General features: G+C 35.3%; 1 protein-coding gene across 8 annotated transcripts in view; it reads left to right on the top strand.

Moving 5' to 3' along the window:
* THSD7A (thrombospondin type 1 domain containing 7A) overlaps window positions 1–19,856 on the top strand; it is a 285,664-nt gene extending 265,808 nt beyond the window's left edge. For 5 of the 8 annotated variants that reach the window (XM_032111028.1, XM_032111064.1, XM_032111038.1 and 2 more), the window contains 9 exons: window positions 1,216–1,333; window positions 3,127–3,272; window positions 3,849–4,023; window positions 6,102–6,275; window positions 7,228–7,323; window positions 10,308–10,390; window positions 10,727–10,937; window positions 14,301–14,388; window positions 15,970–19,856. In XM_032111028.1, the coding sequence (XP_031966919.1) occupies window positions 1,216–1,333; window positions 3,127–3,272; window positions 3,849–4,023; window positions 6,102–6,275; window positions 7,228–7,323; window positions 10,308–10,390; window positions 10,727–10,937; window positions 14,301–14,388; window positions 15,970–16,054 (1,176 nt within the window). In that variant the 3' untranslated portion in view covers window positions 16,055–19,856. The other 3 variants (XM_032111075.1, XM_032111082.1, XM_032111086.1) reach the window with 3 other exon arrangements.
* Window positions 19,857–20,657: the final 801 nt, after the last annotated feature.

A 20,657-nucleotide genomic window follows, 5' to 3' on the forward strand; every position in this document is an offset into this window, starting at 1 on the left:
ACCAAAAAGAGCTATCGCAGGCAAACAAGAAATGTTGATGTAGCAAGAGGAGAGGTCTGAGAATTTTCCATTGTAAGCTTAAATTGTAACTTACTTACTCTTGTGATTGGATAATAATGACTATAATATGGTGACGGTAGTAGTTATGATAGGCTATAGGCAAATGTAAAGGTATTGTGTATGGTGTTTATTGGTTGTTATGTATTAAGATACTCTGCAAAGAAAAGTATAAAATGCTTTGTAACTTGAACAGAAAGGGGCTTCAGGTATGCCTACAGCTGGAGCTGGCAGCTGTAGGGCTGGTTCTGGATACCCACTCCCTGAAATGCTGTAACTTCACCTATGCAATAAACAGCTTTCAAGAGAGCCACCTGAAGTCCAGACATCCTTCATGAACATTTCTCTTATACTGATTATTTTCTCTGTCCCTTTCTCTCATACTCCTCCAGCAACTGGAGCTTTTACTTTATGGATTTTAGAGGATTCTGGTTTTTGCAAATTTTTTCAGAAAAAAATGCAGATATCTTTTTTTCGGACAAGTCATTGTCAATGTCATGTCAATATCTTTGCATGGTGCTTAATATATAGAATAGAATAGAATAGTCATGCACTTATACAGCACATTAGGAAGAAAGCAAGAGAGGCATAAGCAGATGCCTAAGGAAGAGTAAGAAGCACGGACATACAAGAGTTTCCATCTACTCCTTTCACAGCCTCCACCTGTTTTCAGCTCTTGGACTGCATTTGCCTGGTGGGGTTTCTGTGTGTTTAAACCTTCAGACTTCTTTTCCATCAACTTGCTCATTCTCTCCTGAGCTCCTGTAAACTTTTAGCATCTGCTACATCTTCTGACTATCCAATACATGTTCATCCTTCTCCTTTTGCTAGTTTTGAATGTGGCTTCTAGTACCACTTAAATTCACTTATTAACAGCTGTTCAGTATTTTTGCATCCTTCTTTCAAAATACTTCTTAAATTATTTTGGCCTTCACCTATTGTAAAAAGTAATACTGTAGAGTTGAAGCCCTCCATTTATAGGCTCTAGTTTAGAAAATGATTAATGAAAATAGTATTTATGCATGTATATAGAGATCAGTATATGCATTTATGAGAATTTGAAATGTCCTAATTACTTTACTTTTTTACCTGTACTTTTTTGTACACTGATGGTACAGGCCTGGAGTTGTGGGCTAACCATTTAACATTTTCTTTCAGCTTGGTTTGGAAAAGACATGGCAAATGAATATGTCCTGCGTGGTGGAATGTCCCGTGAACTGTCAGCTCTCTGACTGGTCCACCTGGTCTGAGTGCTCTCAAACTTGTGGCCTTACAGGTCAGTACATACCTTTGGCATATTTTAAAGACTGAGTTCTCTTTTTTTTTTCTTTAATAAAAGTGATGATACCTCTCTTTGCAGAACTAAAAAATGTAGCTAGATAGGGAGAGTTAACAGATATGTAAATCAGCTTTATTTATGGAAATAATAAGATTGAGACTGTGCTCACTGAAAATAATGGGAATTTGGTCCAAATATTTTCTGATTCCAGGAAAAAAGTGAAATATGATGAATAATATATTGAGACAGAAGTAAACATGGATTTGAACATTTATTTTTCATCTGGTGGGGAGAGGAAGAGTAGGGAGGGATTTTCTCCTAGGTTTCATTATTAGTGGTGAGTTTAGAAAACTAAAATTGTTCCAAAAACAAGTTGGAAGTGACTTGTCTTTTTAGACAAGTTATAGCCATATAATAAATCCAATGACCACAAATCTTAACTGGTTTTGTGAACTCACGCAAATAGCCATCTAGCTGAGGAAGAATTTTGTGTGTAAGTGTGCTCTTTGCTGTTGTTTGGAGTTTTTCCTCCAGTACTTTTCAAGAAAATCTTTTTTTCTCCTGTAACATATCAGTTGGAGCAGCTGTGAATTCAAGAATGATGAGGCTCCATTTGGCAAACATCTTTCTAGCTGTCTGCAGTGAGCACAGCTGTCTGGGAGATTGATATTGTTCTGCTTATGCATGGTAGCTTGTGTAGCTTGCTCTCAGCAAAAGATTAGTGTCATTATCATTAGAGTACTCAACTGAAAATGCATGAGATTGAAACGTGGAATTAAAATTAATTCTTTTGGCTGGCTAACATCAGGTGTTATATAGGTAAATCTGTGTAATGCCTTAGTTTATTATAAGCTTCACTATACAAATTTAAATAAATACATCTTTTTTCAGACTTGGCTCTTATATTTATCTATAAATATATGAAAATACCACAGCTGTGTTGATTTTGTGGAAACCTTTGTGAGGTGACAACTCTAGAGCAGCCATTTGACCATTCTTTCTGACACAGAAGGAAATTTTCAGTTATATCACATGAACTCTCTGTAATGAAGCACAATGGTCTAATGTCCACCGCAAGACGAAAGGAGAAAGAATTGCTAAAAGGATAAAAATGTCTTCCTCTTCCAGGCTATATCAGTATTTGAAATAGAACCTGTATCTCAGTGGGTAGCATGTCACTCATTGTTGAGGAAGAGATAATTGTTAGATAAGCCTATTGTATTTTAATTTTTTTTGGGCCTGAGTGAAGAATCCTCCATTTCCTGCAAAATCTGCATATAATGTTTTCCAACAGACAGTGACAGAAAATTGCAAGTCCTTGTTTGCCAGAATCAGACAATTATGGGACACATGTTTCTGTGTTAACTTAGGGATGAACAGAACATGTTGGCCTCTTCTAGCAGCAAACTCCAGATAAAGAGCAGGAATCTCCACTGAAATGCCACAAACATGTTGTCACATTCATAAAGAATATTTTTCTTCAGGCTCTGAACTAGGAAATTACTGCTTTCATTTGCTGTTACAGGAACAATCCTAATCAGACATCCTCCTGCACTTCTTACACTACAAACAAATGACAGAATATAAAGTGTCTGACTTGGAAAATATGAACCCACAGACAATAATAATAACAGACAAGAGCCAACAGATCTGATTTACAATCCAGTTTGTCAAATCTGGAAAAAATTACTTTATTCAAATACAACACTTTTCAGCAAAATAGAACCATCTTGAGGAATAAATCAGTCTAACTACTTTGTTGTTAGTTATACTGCTGGTTTTTGTTACAGGAAAAATGATCAGAAGAAGGACCATAAATCAGCCATTTCAGGGTGATGGAAGGCCTTGTCCTTCTCAGATGGAGCAATTCAAACCCTGTCCAGTAAAACCTTGTTATCGATGGCAATATGGTCAATGGTCTGCGTGCAAAGTAGAGGTAAAAGCCATATGGGACTTTGAAGTTACAGGACATGTGGATCCAGGCATATTTGTGATATGCCCGGATACCTCCTTCACAACACTGTAAACAATTTGCTTCCACCTCTCTTATACAAAAACTAAAGTGTGGGTTTTTTCTTAGGTTTTATATTTGTCAATGGATACAACAGTGTCCTACAGATGTTCAAAGTATAAATGTAAACTTTGGTACCTGAGCAGCACCTTTGCTAATAATTTAAATCCTTCTATTGTAAAAGAATATCAGCAGAAATATATTCACATTATTAGAAGATATCTTCACTTGATATACTACTGTGTTTTCAATTCAAAGGCATAATTAGCTCCATAATTTAAGAAACAAGCAACAGTGACCAGAAATTTTGGGTTGGGTTTTTTTTGTTTGTTTCAGAAGAAACGAACCCTGTCTTCTCTCTTTTGTCTTCTTTTTCTCCTTATTGGAATGAATAAGTAGTTAAGCAAAAATAATAGGAGATAGAGTGACATGTAACTCAGATCTAGTCTTTTGGCACTTTCTTCTGTCCAGTATCAATCAATGTATGTTCTCCTTCTGTAGGATGCTCAATGTGGAGAGGGAACACGAGTGAGGAACATTTCCTGTGTGGTTTATGATGGATCCACTGAAGATGTTGGCAAAGTAGTAGATGAGGAATTCTGTGGAGAAATAGAGCCTATTATAGATGGTGATAAGAAGATAATACTTGAGGAAACCTGTACTCTCCCTTGTCCAGGTAACAAAGCTGTTCAAATAAATGTTGCATTTCAAGATTGGTTGGGTGTCATTACAGCTATTAGTGCCAGCATTAGCCACAGGCAATTAAATCTTTTTTATCTGCTTTACTGATTGGATTCATCCATCAAATGACCAACAGAGTTACTCCCTAGGAGCGGCTTCATGACAATAAATCAATTAGAAAAAATACTAGATTTTAAATTTATAAAAGACATGGTCTCTGTCACAGATAGTACCTAAGATGTATTCATTTTTTCACAAAATCTATTGTAGTAAAACCTGTGTTTAACTCTATGAGAAAAGGTGTTGGTTTACAGATAGGTATTAGTGTTAAGTGCATAGATTACCTAACAACTTTATTAGTACTTTTACCAGTGGCTAAAAACTTGATGCCTTTTATGGGTGTCTAAGGCAGATAAGCTAAGGCATTTTATTTTTTCCTTTAAAGGTTCTATTCCAAATGAAACTAAAGTTTTGATCTCTGAGAAAACATGGGTGCCTCTAGCTGTTTAACTCTCTGGATGTGACATACACGATCATTGCCTTTGTGAACTGAATCTAAAGGATCAGGTTCATGATGGTCATACAGAGAAGGATTAAGAGCATATAAGAGCTGTTTAATTTCCAGTAAAACCCCTCCAGTTTATTCTAAACACTTACTTGTAAAATTTGAAGTATATTGCTCTTGTTCAGTAGTCATTAATGATGTATCTTCAAAAGTGATAAACTCTTTCAGTTCTAATGTAGCTATCGTTTCACACTGGTACTCTATTTTCATTCTCTTGAAACACTCCTCTTTCCCAGAATTTTGTTCCCAGTTCATTTCAGATTGGAATGAAGGTAAAGTTGTCTCAATAAATAGCAATCAATAAAAAATAGAGAGATTTCCACCTCTGCTTTGTACTTAGCATTCCAATTGCATGATTTTCACATATTTTATTTCTTAAATAGAAATTGGAAGAATACAAAGACTGTAGTTATGTTTTCATATTAGTGAATTTTATTTGAAAATTATAGCTGCTTACTGATTGCTTTAAAAATTTTGCTGAGCAGGGACCTGTTCTTCAACAATCTCACATTTAACCAGCAAGAATAACTGCCCTGTGGGGAGGTGCTAATGATACGCTCCAGCTAATGTTTCCAAAAATCACTACTCGTTTTCCTATTATGTATACATCAGTTTGTCAATTATTCATTTCTTTGCATGCTCTCCTAAGGTTGGCAAATAAAATTCCTTCATTAATCAGGCGTCTGGTCAACACGGTACTGATTATATCTCTCATCAGTATAATGCAAGGTAGCATGAATTTTTAATGGCTTTCTCACTGAAATAATGAGAACTAAGAGGTTTATTTATTAGTCTGTGCACAGTCTAGTCCCATTTTCAACTGCGTTTTAACAAAATTATTTCTTTGGGTTGTGCCTCAGATCTTCCTTAAATGTTCCTTAGCTGATCGTGCTAATTAGTGTCATTAGTATAAATTGTTTTTTGGTTTTACACTATAGAATTCTACAGATCTGTTACCCTAACTGAAATAGGGAGAGCAGACATTTTAATCACATTTCCATTTCCCTTTCTTGCAAAGAATGTTCCATCAGTTGCTTCTACGTCTGTTTAGAGAAAATCTGCATGGGGATAAGCAATAATTAGTCTTTTTAATACTAGACAATGTTCTCTAAGATCAAAGATGAATTGAAAAAAAGATATGTAAATTTAGCATAAGGCATACAGTGCACAGTATCTTAAAATGTACAAAAATCCAGACATTGGGTGGAGCATTGCAAAGAGATTCATAATGACAGTGGTCTTATGGGAATGCTACAAGAAACTACACTGCTTTAGAATGAATAGGTGCTTATATAATCTTTTTCAATATTTTCTATGATACAGACATTCAGATAGTATCGAAATGTTATCTTCTCTTAACTATTAGTCAAGTTTAAAAAGAGGAATGAAAGGAACTAAAAAGAAGGAAAATAAGGAAACTGTATTTAGACTTTTTTTAAAAGACATATTCATTGCAAAAACCTCTTCACATACAATGATCATTCATCTTATAAATTGCTCTTTGACAGGGGACTGTTACTTGAGAGAGTGGTCAGAATGGAGCCTTTGCCAGCTAACCTGTGTTAATGGTGAGGATCTTGGTTTTGGAGGAATACAAGTCCGATCTCGAGCAGTGATCATTCAGGACTTAGAGAATCAACATCTCTGTCCAGAACAGGCTTTGGAAACAAGACCATGCAATGGTAAGCACCAAAATATATGCAAGGCTGGTTCCAGCAAGAAAAAAATACAGAACAACCATAATTTTGTTATCTTTCTGTTTATGTTATCAATTTTAGGCAAATGCAAAGTTGATAGACAGAAATGTGCTTAAATTCTTGTTTTCCATATATCAACTGTAAACAGAAAAACTTTCAAGTGGTAACTATAATATGTTACCCCTTTAGAATTAACCTTTTTTAATAATGACATTTCTTTTTATATGGGACAGTTTCCTTATCTGCTTAGTAACATTAATAAAAAGAAATCTTTAAATTTTGATTCATAACCAGATTTATGAATTGTTAATTGTGTGACAATGTCATTAAAATGTCTCCGCCATGTTTACCAATGGTAGTAGACAAAGTATCTAAGAAAAGTAGTTTCCTGTGCAGACATTTCTTGTCCCTTCAGGGTCCAGATCAGACAAAAAGGAATTTTATATTTATAATAGAGAACTAAGGTGCAGAAGGACTTCATGATTCATCCCAGACTATATAAGATGTGCACAGAAGAGCTGAGATGTAAAGCCAGATGCAGCCCTCATCACTGGAGCAGTGGCTGAAGCTCAGTGTCACCAGGAAAGGAACCTGACTCCTAAATGAGTTTTGCACAACAGATGGGCTGCAACCATTATGGGATTATTGGAAACATTTCTTTTGCCCATCAACTACATTAGGCTTGCCTAATAAGCCTAGTTAGTGTCTAGGACACATCTGGTCTACTCTCTATGTGTCCAGTAAGTGCAGGGGACTCTGGGATCTCCACAAGTGCAGTGCACCCTTCTAGGTTGCTGGATGAAGGAGAAGGGGGCCTAATTAACTGTACAAGCCACTATTCATAATGAGTATGGTCTGCTGAGGAGTGTGGCTGCTGCCAGTGGTAGTCTAAAACCTTGTCATCAAATTTCTTGAAATGCAAATGTTCTCTGTGCAGATGGCCAGTGCTATGAGTACAAGTGGATGGCTAGCCCATGGAAGGGATCTTCTCGGGCTGTGTGGTGCCAAAGGTCAGATGGTTTAAACGTCACAGGTAACTACTCTTTTTATACACACAAAAAAGCCTGGAAAACAGGTGGATAATGTGTTTTCTCAAAAAAACTGAAAAAAATGAAAAGGATCTGCTAAAAACACTTCCTGATGGATGAATCAAAACCATCATCTTTTTGCATATTAAGGATGTGGTTTCTTTTCTAGAATTATGCAGCACGTTGTGCTAAAAGTAAATATAAATAGTATCCTCTGTAGTGGACCTGAAATGGTACATTGTATATGTTTGGGGGTTTTTTACCATAGGCATCTTTACACTTCTAAATGTAGGGTTTCAAATTTCAAGCCCTACAACAAATAAAAATGTTATGTATTACAGGTCATTTCAGTGCCTATACAAAGGCAAAGAAAGTTTCAGAGCTTGATAATATCATCCATACATGATACATCTCCTTAAAGTTGCAAAATATAAAATTTTAATAAATGTGCTAATGTAAGTTTATTTATTTCAATGTGATAAATCTGTATCAGGATATGTCAGTGGACTGCTGTGGGATGCAGTGACTTTTTGTGCATACCAAAGCACAAAATCCATGAATTAAGAATGACTGAGATCTCAGAAGAAAATCTTCATATGAATCTATTTATACAGATTTATATATTGGAAATAGGGATTAATTTCAGCTAAGAGTTATGCATTTATTTAAATAATTTTTATATCAGACCAAATGATAGTAAAAGAATCCCAGAGACTGTAAACACATCCTCAATGCCAGTCACTGTCAGGTCACTCACGGGAGGAGAGCTGTTTTTCATGTATTGCCACCAGAATACCTCATGATGATGGAGTCCACCACTACTGTCTGTTGCAACAGTAGAAGCAAAATATTTATTTCTGCAAGGTGTTGAAGTAATAGCTCAAAGTCTCTTGCAAATCTTACCTTCTGGTGTAGGAATATCAAAGCACATCTTATTCACAAGAAAAGCAACAGGGCATTATTTATGCACCTTGATTGCTTCCTGCTTAGCTAAGATGTTTCTGTGGTAAGTAAAACTCTAAGAATTCTTACTGAGATTAATATAGGATATTATCTATGAAAGGTCCTATAGGATTTGAAATAAATATCATCTTGGAGATTATAGCTCTGAGATGTTAAAACCAGAATGTATTCATAAATCCCAGTCAGTTACATAAAAATAATAATTTCTTCTGATGTGACTGAATACAGTTGTGTGATAAATTCTAGGAAAGACAAATATGTGACTATGTGTTGTTGGCAGATTTTTCATATTGGGACCTCCAAGGCAGACAAAACTCAGACCTATATTGTATCTTTTATTTTTCAAAGTTGGTTTTTATGTGGCTTTAAAGCTGTGGTAACTTTCTGATTTGAAATGAAGACTAATGGGATATTCCAGAACATGCAATCACCGGTCTCCATGCACTGTAAAACTATATTTTTCATATGTTTCTGATAAATGGAAAGCTATAGTTTTCATGGGTTTTACGATCGTTTTCAAACACAACGCTTAAATAAAATATTCTTTGGGACCTTCTCACATTAAAGATACCAGATTTTAATTTACATTTGTACATTCTTTGAAAGTGTTTTGTATAAACTACAGTATTTAAGAGCTCATAGATGTGATAGATTCATATACATGATTGATTTAAATTGAGATTACCTATTTTGATTCAGAAGCAACCCATTTCTCTGATTACTGTGTCTTGACTGCCTTATTCCTACACATTTGGCTCTAACACAGTGTATTTTAATTCAGACATTATTAAATAATTATTGTGAGTTCTGCTGGTATTTTAAGGTCTTTATTTCCTTACTTGCATAATATCATTGTGCTGAATAGTTCTTTTTTACTTGAAGGTGTTATTTCCCATGGGCGATGAGGCAACTCTTTCCTTCTGCTTCCTTGGATGACTGATATTTTATTACATAGATTCCCACAGGCATGTGATTTTTATGCTAGGATGTATGATTTTCTTTTCTGGGGGTGGGGAAAACTTATGGCAACCAGCAGGGTTTTTCTTTGTTCTTCACCAGCCATCCCGTTAACACTTGGATCGACGTAACCACATCTAACTGCATCTGCTATGGTTGTGACCAACCTCAGCTATCAGGATTTCATCATCATATCACACCAGTATAAAAATGGTATTTATTTGGGAGATGCAAGATGAGTTGTCCTGTAACAGTATAAATTTTAAAAAGTATGATGCTTATCCCTCTTCTGTAAGCTAAAAGGAAACACAGGTAAATTCAAACTGATTCTAAATGTATTTTAAAGTTATTCTGGCTGAAATGATAGTGAAAGCCTGATTGTGTGTATTGGTCCATAACAATAACTGCGCTATATATAAAGCTGAAGAAATGAAAACTAGGTCTCTATAAAAAGAGAAAAGACTGAAACCCACACTATCATCAGTATTGTAACATGCTTTACTGATAAAGCTGCTTTCCTTTCATAAAATCTTAGACTAACATGAAGCCTCAATTCATAAAGCCAAAGCTACAGCATGTGTAAAAGTGACCCAGTAGCAGCAGGAAATAGGTGTCCTTTCATAAACAGGATGAGTAACTTGTTTTCAGTTTAACAGGAAAAGAAATAAATAAAAAAGATGTTTTTATTTCTATTGTGGCTGCAGTTTTAATATGTAAGTCATAAGGAGGGCCCCAGAGAACCAAATCTCTTCCCTTGAGTACAACAAAGCATTTAAATTGGTTTTTTGGGCAATCCAACAAGGGAACAAAGGGGAAAACAAAAAGCTTAATTGCCAAATATTAGTTCTCTAAAATACACATGAAATTATATACATTTGCTGTAACCTTACTCTACATATAAGAAAACACTTGATTCCAATTATCCTTCACCTTGGAATAAAAGAAGGACTCTTACATTCAAATTAGCAACAAGACTGTCACCCATGAGATACTGCAGCAAGTAATGACATCAGTAGTTTCATCAGTGGTGAGGTATTACCATGTGAAAATATGATTTTCTGTCCTACAGGGGGCTGTTTAGTGATGCGCCAACCAGATGCTGACAGGTCATGTAACCCACCGTGCAGCCAACCCCACGCTTACTGCAGTGAGGTATGTGCTACTGCATTGGAGCATAGAACACCCCCATGAGGGCTTCCCACACATCTCTTGATTACAAAGATTATGCCAACAAAAAGTATTTTCAGAAATTTTACTAGTCACTAATTTGTTAAAATCCACCTCGCCTGATTTTCTACCTTTCAATTAAATGTTAAATAATCTCTCTTGATATGGCATGAACTTGCATAAAAATATATGGAAAGGTACTCTCCAGGCTAGCACTCATCAAAAAAGTCTTCTCTTCCAGTCATCCGTGATGTTATGCTTTATAGCTCACAGAAAACCTTGTTTTTCTGCTACACGGTGTAAAACACTTGTTCCCTACAGACTAGAACGTGCAGTTGTGAAGATGGATACACTGAAGTTATGTCCTCTGATGGCACACTCGAACAGTGCACTCTCATCCCAGTGGTGGTGATCCCCACCATGGAGGACAAAAAGGGAGATGTGAAAACCAGTCGAGCTGTGAACCCTACCCAGCCCTCCAGTAACCAGTCAGGACGAGGAAGGACCTGGTTTCTACAGCCTTTTGGGCCAGGTGAAGTCATGCAATGAGTTCTTAGTGTTAAGAACTGCTGAAGGGTCTGGCATTTACATTTTTGTAAATGAAAATGAAAAACCCTTACGATTTCATTTAAGAAGGCAGGCATCTACTATCACTGAAAACAAAGGAGGAGACAGAAGTAAATGCCTAGCTTCTCACTACTCCATCAATATATTTAGTGAAATCCTATATTGCAGTTTCCTTTTAGCCATTCTACCTGATAAAATTCACAGAAGCTATTTGAAATGTGACTTTAGAAGGGAGTTTGCTGCAAAGGTGCAAGCCAGTATATTAAATTATGGTTTCTCAACCAATAATTCCGTTGACAGAGGAAAGAAAAGGTAGAACTGAAGACTGCAAAGAGTAGAGACTTCTTAAAATTTATGCCATAGCATAAATTGTAGGAAAATATTCGGTATAGGTATGCTAATGCTTTTCTGACATATCCATATTTAAACTAATTCATGTTTTTCAAACGCTAACCATATTATCAATAATTAGCATAGGCATGCTCTAAGTCTCTACTAGCAGTATTTGCTTTCATGATGGACCATGTTCTTTAGAGCTGAGCATGGTGTCGTAAAATGTGCCAGTGTCGTAAAATATGAGAGTTATTTCATAAAAAATACTTCATAAAGTCCATCATGTAATCAGATGTCAGTAAATATTTCCTAGTGCTATTAAATATTTAGATAAATAAAACTTTAATAAACAAAATACTTTCACATAAAGAGATATGTTGCTTGTCCAAAATATTATTAGTATGGAAGAGAGCAATTGGTTATCATCTTAAGTTTGTCTTAAATCACACAGGGTAAATATACTAATACACATGTGTATTAGGGTGGTCTTTTATTTCTAAAGGGTTTTTGGACGTTTTTAATTGCAGAATTGAAAGCACTATCTTTACATGCATAATCCATAAGATGTTTCAAGTTGAGATTTATAACTATATTTCTAATAAGCAGATTAAATAATGTTTGGGTTAGAAATTAGGAATACTTATATTAGATCCCGTTAGTCCTATGAGCATTTAGTATTACTTGTACTTTGATTTTTTTTTTTTTTTTTGGCAATAAAATGGTCTTTACTCCAAGTACTTTAATCAACAATAAAGAATAGAAAATTAAACTTTTCTGGTCCTCTTTTAAAAAACAGCATTTTACCATATATGTTATCATTTACTCATTTTAGCTAACTCCTCCTGAAAATGCCAGAGGGAGGAATGTGTTGGAGCAGCCAGAGTGACAATAATAAGCAAATATCAGTCACCTTCAACAGTTTAGGAATGTGGATGCTCATGTGAATTCAGGCATGGTTTTGGAGCAAGATTACAAAGTTGAAAAACTTCATGAAAACTCACCAATTTTATGTAATTCGAGTTAGGAAGGAAACATACCTCAGTTCAGATAATCCCAATCATCCTCAATAAAACTAATACTTTATGCAGTGAAGTTATGAGCAATATGAGAGAAAGTGAACATTTTCCAATTCACATGAGATTTAGGCTTGATTGTTTTATTTCAGGATTGGATATCCATTGGAAAAGTTTGGGTTTACTCCGGCATGATTATTCCTTTCCCACAGTTTCTAAGTCTAGATTTAAAATAGTTCTTTTTTTTTCTTCCACAAATTACATTGCAGTTCCAGAAAGGAAGGTATTAAAACTATCCTCTTCAGTTGTCTGGGCTGAAGTATTACCACAAACAGATGAGTCTGAGATGCCAGTTGCATCCAGAGGGAATTCAGAAAGCCTGAGTTAGATGTCAGTAGTTGCATAATAGAAATGACCTCATTAACAGAGTTCCTTGCTTTGACAAAAACAAATAAATATGTACACAAGATATTGCCAGTCTTTTTTTCAAGGAGATGTTACTATTTTAAAAGAAGCCAACCTGAAAAAAAAAAAAAACCTCTTACCAATGGAAATAAGCCAAGGAGAGAGGAAACTAACCTATTTAGCAGTACTAATGTCTGAATTCCTCCCGCTGATATTATCATATCACAGGACATGTGTCAGGTCAAATCTACTGTTCCATTAATCTTTAATGGATCAGTTATTTCAGTTATGTAAGTTATTATCAGTTATAATGATTCATTAGGTTGATTAAGGTAAGGAAGGTAACTTAAGGTAATGTTTTGATGTTGATTAGTCTTGAACAACTTGTCCACATGACAGCAAGACTTTGCACTGCTACAGACCAGAAAGCCTGAAGTTAACTGCACAGCAAAGAACACTACTGTGTAACCAAACAATCTAACTTCTGTTATTATTATTGTGGAAATATAAACTGCATTGATAATGTATTTTGGTTCCACAGAACTAACAAGAAGCAGTAAGTGTTTGGTCAGAAAAATTTTAGCTGTATTTGCTTACATTGAATATATACACAACTTCATGAAATAAAACTTGTACCACTTGTAAATGAAATAATTCAGTTTTTTAATGATTTTTTTTTTATTGCCAAGGAGATGGAACAAGGCTAGCTAACCTCCTCGAAAAAAATGTTTGCAAAAAGCCATTTAGAAATTTGGAAAATTAGTTAGATAGAAGCAGTGAGTCAAAAAATATGCACTCACCTTTGGTTGTGACATGCTCATTTGGGGCAGAGCAAAACCCCACAGACAAAGCCACATCACTTTTCCTGGTAGACATGGGTGCATCTGAGGCAAGAAGGAGAGTAGTATGTATGCCTGAGCCTGCAGGGACATCATGTCCGAAACAAAGACTGCACAGGCTGCACAATAAATACAGTTCTTATTAACAACAGACAGTTTTTTTATTTATGAGCATGGGTTGTCCTTTTTTGTGTATTTTTGTTCTGTGAGGAGAAGTTACTCATAACAACAAAACTTGCATTTGGTCAGGAAAGAAATTTTAAAAATATTACTTTATGCAGTGGTAAAAGTTGCGTATGTACAGTTAAGGTATGGATGAGGTATAGCACGCTAAGGGTATTTAAAAACATAAAAGTAAATAGGAAGAAGAATAAAAATAACAGGCAGATTGATTTACCAGAGCTAGAATAGAAAGTGATGCTAAATGAGTCCCAGACTGCCCTGTGATCACACTGAGGGATTGCTTGCTAGCAGGGGGCCCCAAAGCTGAGTTTCTCAGCTTATCTCACCTGCTGCCTCTGCCCCAGATCTCAGTTCCATTTGAATTATCGACTTCAACTGAAAAGCAGAGCACAGAGAAGTCATTGCTCAGTTATTTAACAATATTTACACTGATTAAACTGTAATTGCTAGTGAAGACATTTATTTTGGATTATTAAAGTATTTCTATGCTATATCAGAACTAATAATTCAACAAGACTAACTCAAATACTACTGACTAACATTCATTCCTTTTAGATGGCAGGCTGAAGACCTGGGTTTATGGTGTAGCTGCTGGTGCATTTGTTTTACTCATCTTTATTGTTTCTATGATCTATCTAGCCTGGTGAGTTCCTTAATTATTTATTAAAAAAACAGTCCCCTCACAGACTGTAATGCAAACGTTTACACCTCCTGCTGTAGAAACTGCAGGCTCTTCTGTGAACTGCAGTGTTTAATTTCCCATGTCCTTTTGTCCAAACTCAGGTTAGCAGATTCTGGTTACACTCTAGATGATGGATAACCACATGCTCTTCTGAGGGTAGAAGAACTTACAAATATGGGGTAGCTCAGTGTACAGTTTATTTTTGCTCAGTTTATCTCATTTGCTATATACAGTGTCCAGAATAATTTTATTGTGTCTGTATTGCAAAATGCTGAGAGAAATAGCAAGAAAGAAATTTAGTAACCAGGCAAGTAATATTTTACATTTGACAAGTGTTCCAGACAACAAGATACAGAGATACACAGCCAGAAAAATTCTGAAAACTTTATCATCTTTTTAATATATGAAATAATATTTTTTTGAAAAGTCACCTTTGAGAATGTGCTCCCTGAAGTTTTCTAGGTCCTGTTCAGAATTTCTGATCCAAATGACTGTACAGGTGAAAGGTGAGGAAAGTGTGGTCACGTGCATCAGGCTCCTGGCTGTACTGCATTAGTAGGCATTTGTGGGGCTTCTGGGTGTGTTGGACGTTCAGTAAACTTTGCCCAAAACTTCAGTTCTGTCTAGGTAATACAAAAATTCTTTTGGGTTTTTGGGATTTTTTTTGGTTGGTTGGTTGATTTTGGGGGGTGTTTGGGGGTTTTTTTGAGGAAAAGGAAATCCACTAGCATTCAAATGCACTGCAGATTATTTGGACTGGAATCTTTGGCTACTGCAAATCATTGTAACGAATGGTTTGGTATAAAAGATTCAGATTTGAGCAGCCTAAGTGACATAGCTGAGATAAGATTTTGGATAAGACTGAGGATGCAGAGGCCTGATTTAAAGAAATGCTTATATTACACTCTAAAAGAAGACAAGTACTAAAGCATGGATAAATATTTTTCCTTTGGCCTGGTAATTTTTTAAAACTGTATCAAATGGATTGGAAGTACTGCTGGATTAAAATCGAATTCAAGGCTAGACAAGGAATGTTATGGCTAACAACCATACCTCTGCTATTAATGGCTGATTTAACATCTAGAACTAATTGTAGTCATTCCAGCAAGTATAATGAGATAAAGCCAGTCAAAAGATAGATCTTTCCTGTGGAAACCCTTGATGTATCAAGAGCAGTTTAAGATTTGAGTCACATAATTTAAAAGAACCTGATTGCAGCTTTGATACATGACCAAATATTGCATGACAGGCTCTGAGTTCTTCTGAAAACTGAGTGATGTTGCAAGAGTACCTGTCAAGGATTTCATCAAGTCACATCAGCACCATAACAGCTTGTTTCTGAACAACTGAGCTTTGAATTAGATATCGCTTTGGGTTGATAAAGAGAAAATTAGTGATCCCAGTGAAGGTTTTAGGCTTATAGCTTTTATAAACAAACAACTGAATGCATTATCAACATGTTCATCTTTTGTTTAAGAATGAAGTACATTTTTGTATGTTATTAGTTGCTTGTTCTATTTACAAATTATCTTATTGTTTCAGCAAAAAGCCAAAGAAGCCCCAGAGAAGGCAGAACAACCGACTGAAACCTTTAACCTTGGCTTATGATGGAGATGCAGACATGTAAAATACAACTTCTCATGGTAACAAATGGAGTCTAAACTATAGGAATGAAATCGGAAGGTGTCCGAAGCCACAGGGATTTTTTTATGGAGTGGATTAAGTGTTTTGAATTTTTCTTTTTTGTAACTGCACCATAGACAAAGAAGGATGGATTTCATAATGCCTACCAATATTCAAGGTATTATTGCTTTACTTTAGACCATCAGCACTGAGAAATCGGGCAGAATCACGTTAATAGACACTGCAGTTGGAGATCTGTGGTGTTTCCTCAGCCTTAGAACTGAGCACCGCTTGTGTCTCCAGAATACTGTAGCTGACATATTATTAACACTTGGAAGCCCCTGCATCATTAACCGAGTATAATCAGTACGCATGTCAAGTTTGTACCAAGCTGTCTATGACTCTTTATATTCAAACATATATACTCAGCTGAACCATATGTATTATTCTATCAGATTATATACATGATGAAGAGCATTTTAGTGCTTAGTACAATATTAACTTTTAACTGGGATTAAAAGCAAGTTCAAAAGTTTGCCAGTTAATGATAACTTGTGTTAACCTGCATTTCAGAGGGCAATGACTCACTTGCAAAATTCTGTCCTGTTACCACTCTAAAGTATAAAGGCCTCATGTGTACATCCAGAAAGGAGGCATTCTCAGATTCCCTATTTTCTAGTGGTTGCTGTCTGGAAAAAAATACCTGCTGTAAATGTTACAATACGTTTCTACTTTCTCTAACTCAAACTGTTGCCTGCATCTTTTTTGCTACATGTAAGGCAAATTTTTGCACTATATTAGTGCAGCATGATATGCACTTAACTAGTATTGCCATAGAAACTGCCTCTTTTCAGAAAGGATAATGATGTATCTTGTGCAAGGAGTGTCAAGTAGACAGGTCTTGAATCCTGAAGAGAGTAGCGTTCAGTTTGGACTGTGACGGGATGGAATCGGCTACAACGTGTGCTGTACACACCGTTCCTCATCACAGCAGCCATTTGTACTCTACACCATGGCAGTAATACAAGTGTCTAGTTTCTTGCCCCATCTACCTATACTGGTATAGATTGTCCTGCTGGTTTCTAATTGTACTTTGAAGGCTGTTTATGACTAGATTTTTTATATTTGTTAACTTTGTTAGAAAAAAAAGAAAAGAAAAAGTGGTTGCCCTGTCATCCTAAGTGACATACTTCTTGTCTAAAAAGGTGTTCCAATTGTTCAACTAAAATAAAATGGTTTTGCTTTTCTTTCCTTCTGTTAATGAGAGCTTTTTCACTGTTACTGGCAGTGCAATACTCAGAGACATTTTGTCTTTTCTAATTAGCATAATTTGATAGAATCTTTTAATTATTCAGTTAAACTCCTGAGTGTGCTGGCAAGTAAACAATATGATCAATAGTTTTGCCATTTTAATGCTCATGACGTTTTAAAAAACTCTGGCAGTATGAAAACTCATTGTTAACCTCTTCCATGCTTATGGCTTTTCAGTGTTACGCTTCCAACATGAAGCTCATTGACTTGCCACTCATGTCTTGCCTGTTTCGGATGTGATCCATGACCTGAGAAAGGTTATTCTCCTCAAATGGCTTCTATGTGCAGCCTGAACATACAAGTGACTGTGCCACTACTAAGCAATACAAAACTTTATCAGGCAACCTCTCAAAAATAATTGTTATATAAAGTTCAACATTAGGTTCTCAGGTCTTTTTTATAACCTAAACCACTTCTGCCTACCCATCACTCTATTTTCTCAAGAAGCACCAGTTTTTGCACCCTGAATGAAACTAGCTTTGCAAACTTTGTCCCAGATTTACTGAAATCAATGACAAGGCTCTCATGGACATCAACGGGTGATATCAGTACTTAAAAATACACACCTTTGCTCTGTGTAGAATAATTCTTGAAACCAATGAGCATTTTGTGGATGTTCAAGAGAGATTATGGTCCTACTTTAACTTAGCTGACATATTACCAGTGTGGTGTTACTGCATCAAGAAAATTACGTTCCTCCCACTGTGTAAGTATTCCCCAGGTGGGAATGATGAGCAGAGGAACAATGGTAACAATCTTTGATACAGGTTTAATTTCTCATTTTATACCTTGATCCAGCTGCAGCTGATGGAGTTCCATGGCCCCCTGCCACAGCAATGGTTCATTCATGTATGTGTTTCAGGACTGGAGTCTTCAGTCTTATATCACTTTGTAAAGATCCATTGCAAAAATGCAAATCTTGATAATTTTAATTTTCTGCATTCTTGAGTAGAAAACAAGAAAAAATGGTTGGTTCCTCTTTTGTCAGACATACAAAAAAAAAACATGGAAAATTTATATAATATTAAAGAACGATAACTACATGTGGAGACAGATTTTAATAATGATTTCTGTTCTTTTGAAAGTCTGATTCTGTGTTGTCAAATAGTTTTGGACCACGAGGGCATTGAGGGAACAGGGTTTATTTCATTGGCAAAGAGTCACCTTTATTTATGACACTGGCTGGTCTTAGCAGGAGCTGTTGCCTAGTTCTTGCCTTGAAGAATTTTATGTTCTGAATCTAAGCATTTAATAACTTGAGGTTAAAGGTATGACATCTCCTTTTTCTTACCATATTAAAGGGACAAACAAAGAGATAGGAGGGTTTTTTAAGTATGTTTGGCCTTTGCAATCCATGCAAGTATTTTAGTATGTGTTGCATTTTATATCTGATCAGTGAATATCTGGTGCACATCTGCATCATCCTAGTGCTGCTTTTAAAATCTAGAGTGCATTTTTATTATTATTTTTTCTATGAACAAAGTGCATGGAAATTTGAAGCCAGAATGGCTTCCCTCATTATCAAGAAAAAAATACTAGGCTGTAAAGAGGGCTGAAATTTTATGTAAATCTAAAATTTGCAAAGATGATTAAGCCCTCTAGCATTGAAACAGAAATAAATAATATGTGAATTATCAGTATAGAATGAAAAGCAATTTGCTTTAAAAATCAGAGTGCTTCTACAAATCCAGTGCCTAAAGCAGCCACTACTATAGATTATTAGTTTGTGAAAGTAATGTTTCCAGTGGTCGAATAAACCATTCAGAAAATAGAAAAGTAGATATTTTCCTGTTGATGTGGTGGTTTATATTTTCCTTTTTAAAACTGTAGTTTCTAGCTTACTGTGTCTGCTTTGAGACCTGGAGCAGTTCCTTTTTGCAGCTTTGATGCAACTGCACAAGCTTGTTTATATTTGGTATAAAGCATCAATTTTGAAACCCCCTTCCTCCTGTCAAAATGTAATAAAGTTTTTTCCAATCTTACAATTTGAAGAGACCAATTAAAAAACTCTATGTGTAAATCACTGTAAAATATACCTTGAATTAAATGGAAATCTGTCTTTTTACCTTTATGTAAATTGTTAAGAGTTAAGACTTTATTTTGCCTAACTTAATTTACTTGAATATTTATTTTGTAGAATGAGAAGGCAGCTGTCTGAGGAATGTTTACCTTTTGTTTTTTGGTTAATGTTAATTTGTAAATTGTGTAATGCATTTTTATTTTTTAAATTATGTATATTTCTTTTTTTAATGCACAAAATGTTTACGTACAACTACTACTGCAAATTTGTGTATATTGTCACTAAGCTTTATTCAGTTAATACAGATGATGTGAAAATGTAACAAGACTTACATTTTCATCTGGGTTATTTTTACATAACTGATGTATTGCTGACAATAAATATAAACACAAAATCACTTAATGTCTTTTTTTAATACATGTAGTATACTATGCTGGGATAGAGTAACAATAAAAGCCAGATCCGTAAAATATGACCACCTTTTAAACAGTCTCTTTTTTTCCTGAAAGGTGTTGGCAAACATATTCTTGTTAAAAATTAGTCTTTCTCTTTAAAAAGAAAAGTACTTTCTGATGCTATGGTAGCAATCAAGTCTGTTGCTACAGTCCTAGGTGACTTGGAAGTTTACAAAATGTAGTTAGTTGATTGGTAAATATCCAAAAAATGAAATACATCAATGGTATTTAAAATTTTCTTCCTTGCCATTTTTATATCAGAAAAAACAACCCTTCTGTGGAAAATAAGGCATCAACCAAGATGTCACTAAGAGACATCTATTCACTTCAAGTGAAGCTGCATCTGTCACTGTCCCTACACAAGAAGAAAGAGAAAAGAAGAAGTCACTTGGCATTTTTTCATAATTGCTCATATTATACCTCTGTGCTGTCCAAAACTCAATTTTTTTCATGTGCAGTTCTGCTGTGTAATTTACAGATCATGGGGTGTTTGTCCTGTTTCCGTAGTTATTACCTCCCCAGTAACTCTTCCAGGCTAACCCCTAAAAGATTTAAACACAATTTTGAGAGCACACAACTCTGATTTTTGAGGCACTTCAGGATTTTCACAAGTAACTCCTGCCTACATTTTCTCCTGCTGGAATCCACAGTAAAATCACAGAAGCATTGGTCTTGAATTCCCACCTACAACTTAATAGAGGAATTTTTAAATCATTTAAATGTGTTTAATTGAATATAGGCAGAATTTTATAACCAGTTAAAAAACATCTGAGGGAAGAAAATTTAAATTCTCATTTAAGCTCTGCAGAAGATAATTAGCT

The sequence above is a fragment of the Corvus moneduloides genome, chromosome 1 (genome assembly GCF_009650955.1).
Source record: "Corvus moneduloides isolate bCorMon1 chromosome 1, bCorMon1.pri, whole genome shotgun sequence".
NCBI classification, from domain to species: domain Eukaryota; kingdom Metazoa; phylum Chordata; class Aves; order Passeriformes; family Corvidae; genus Corvus; species Corvus moneduloides.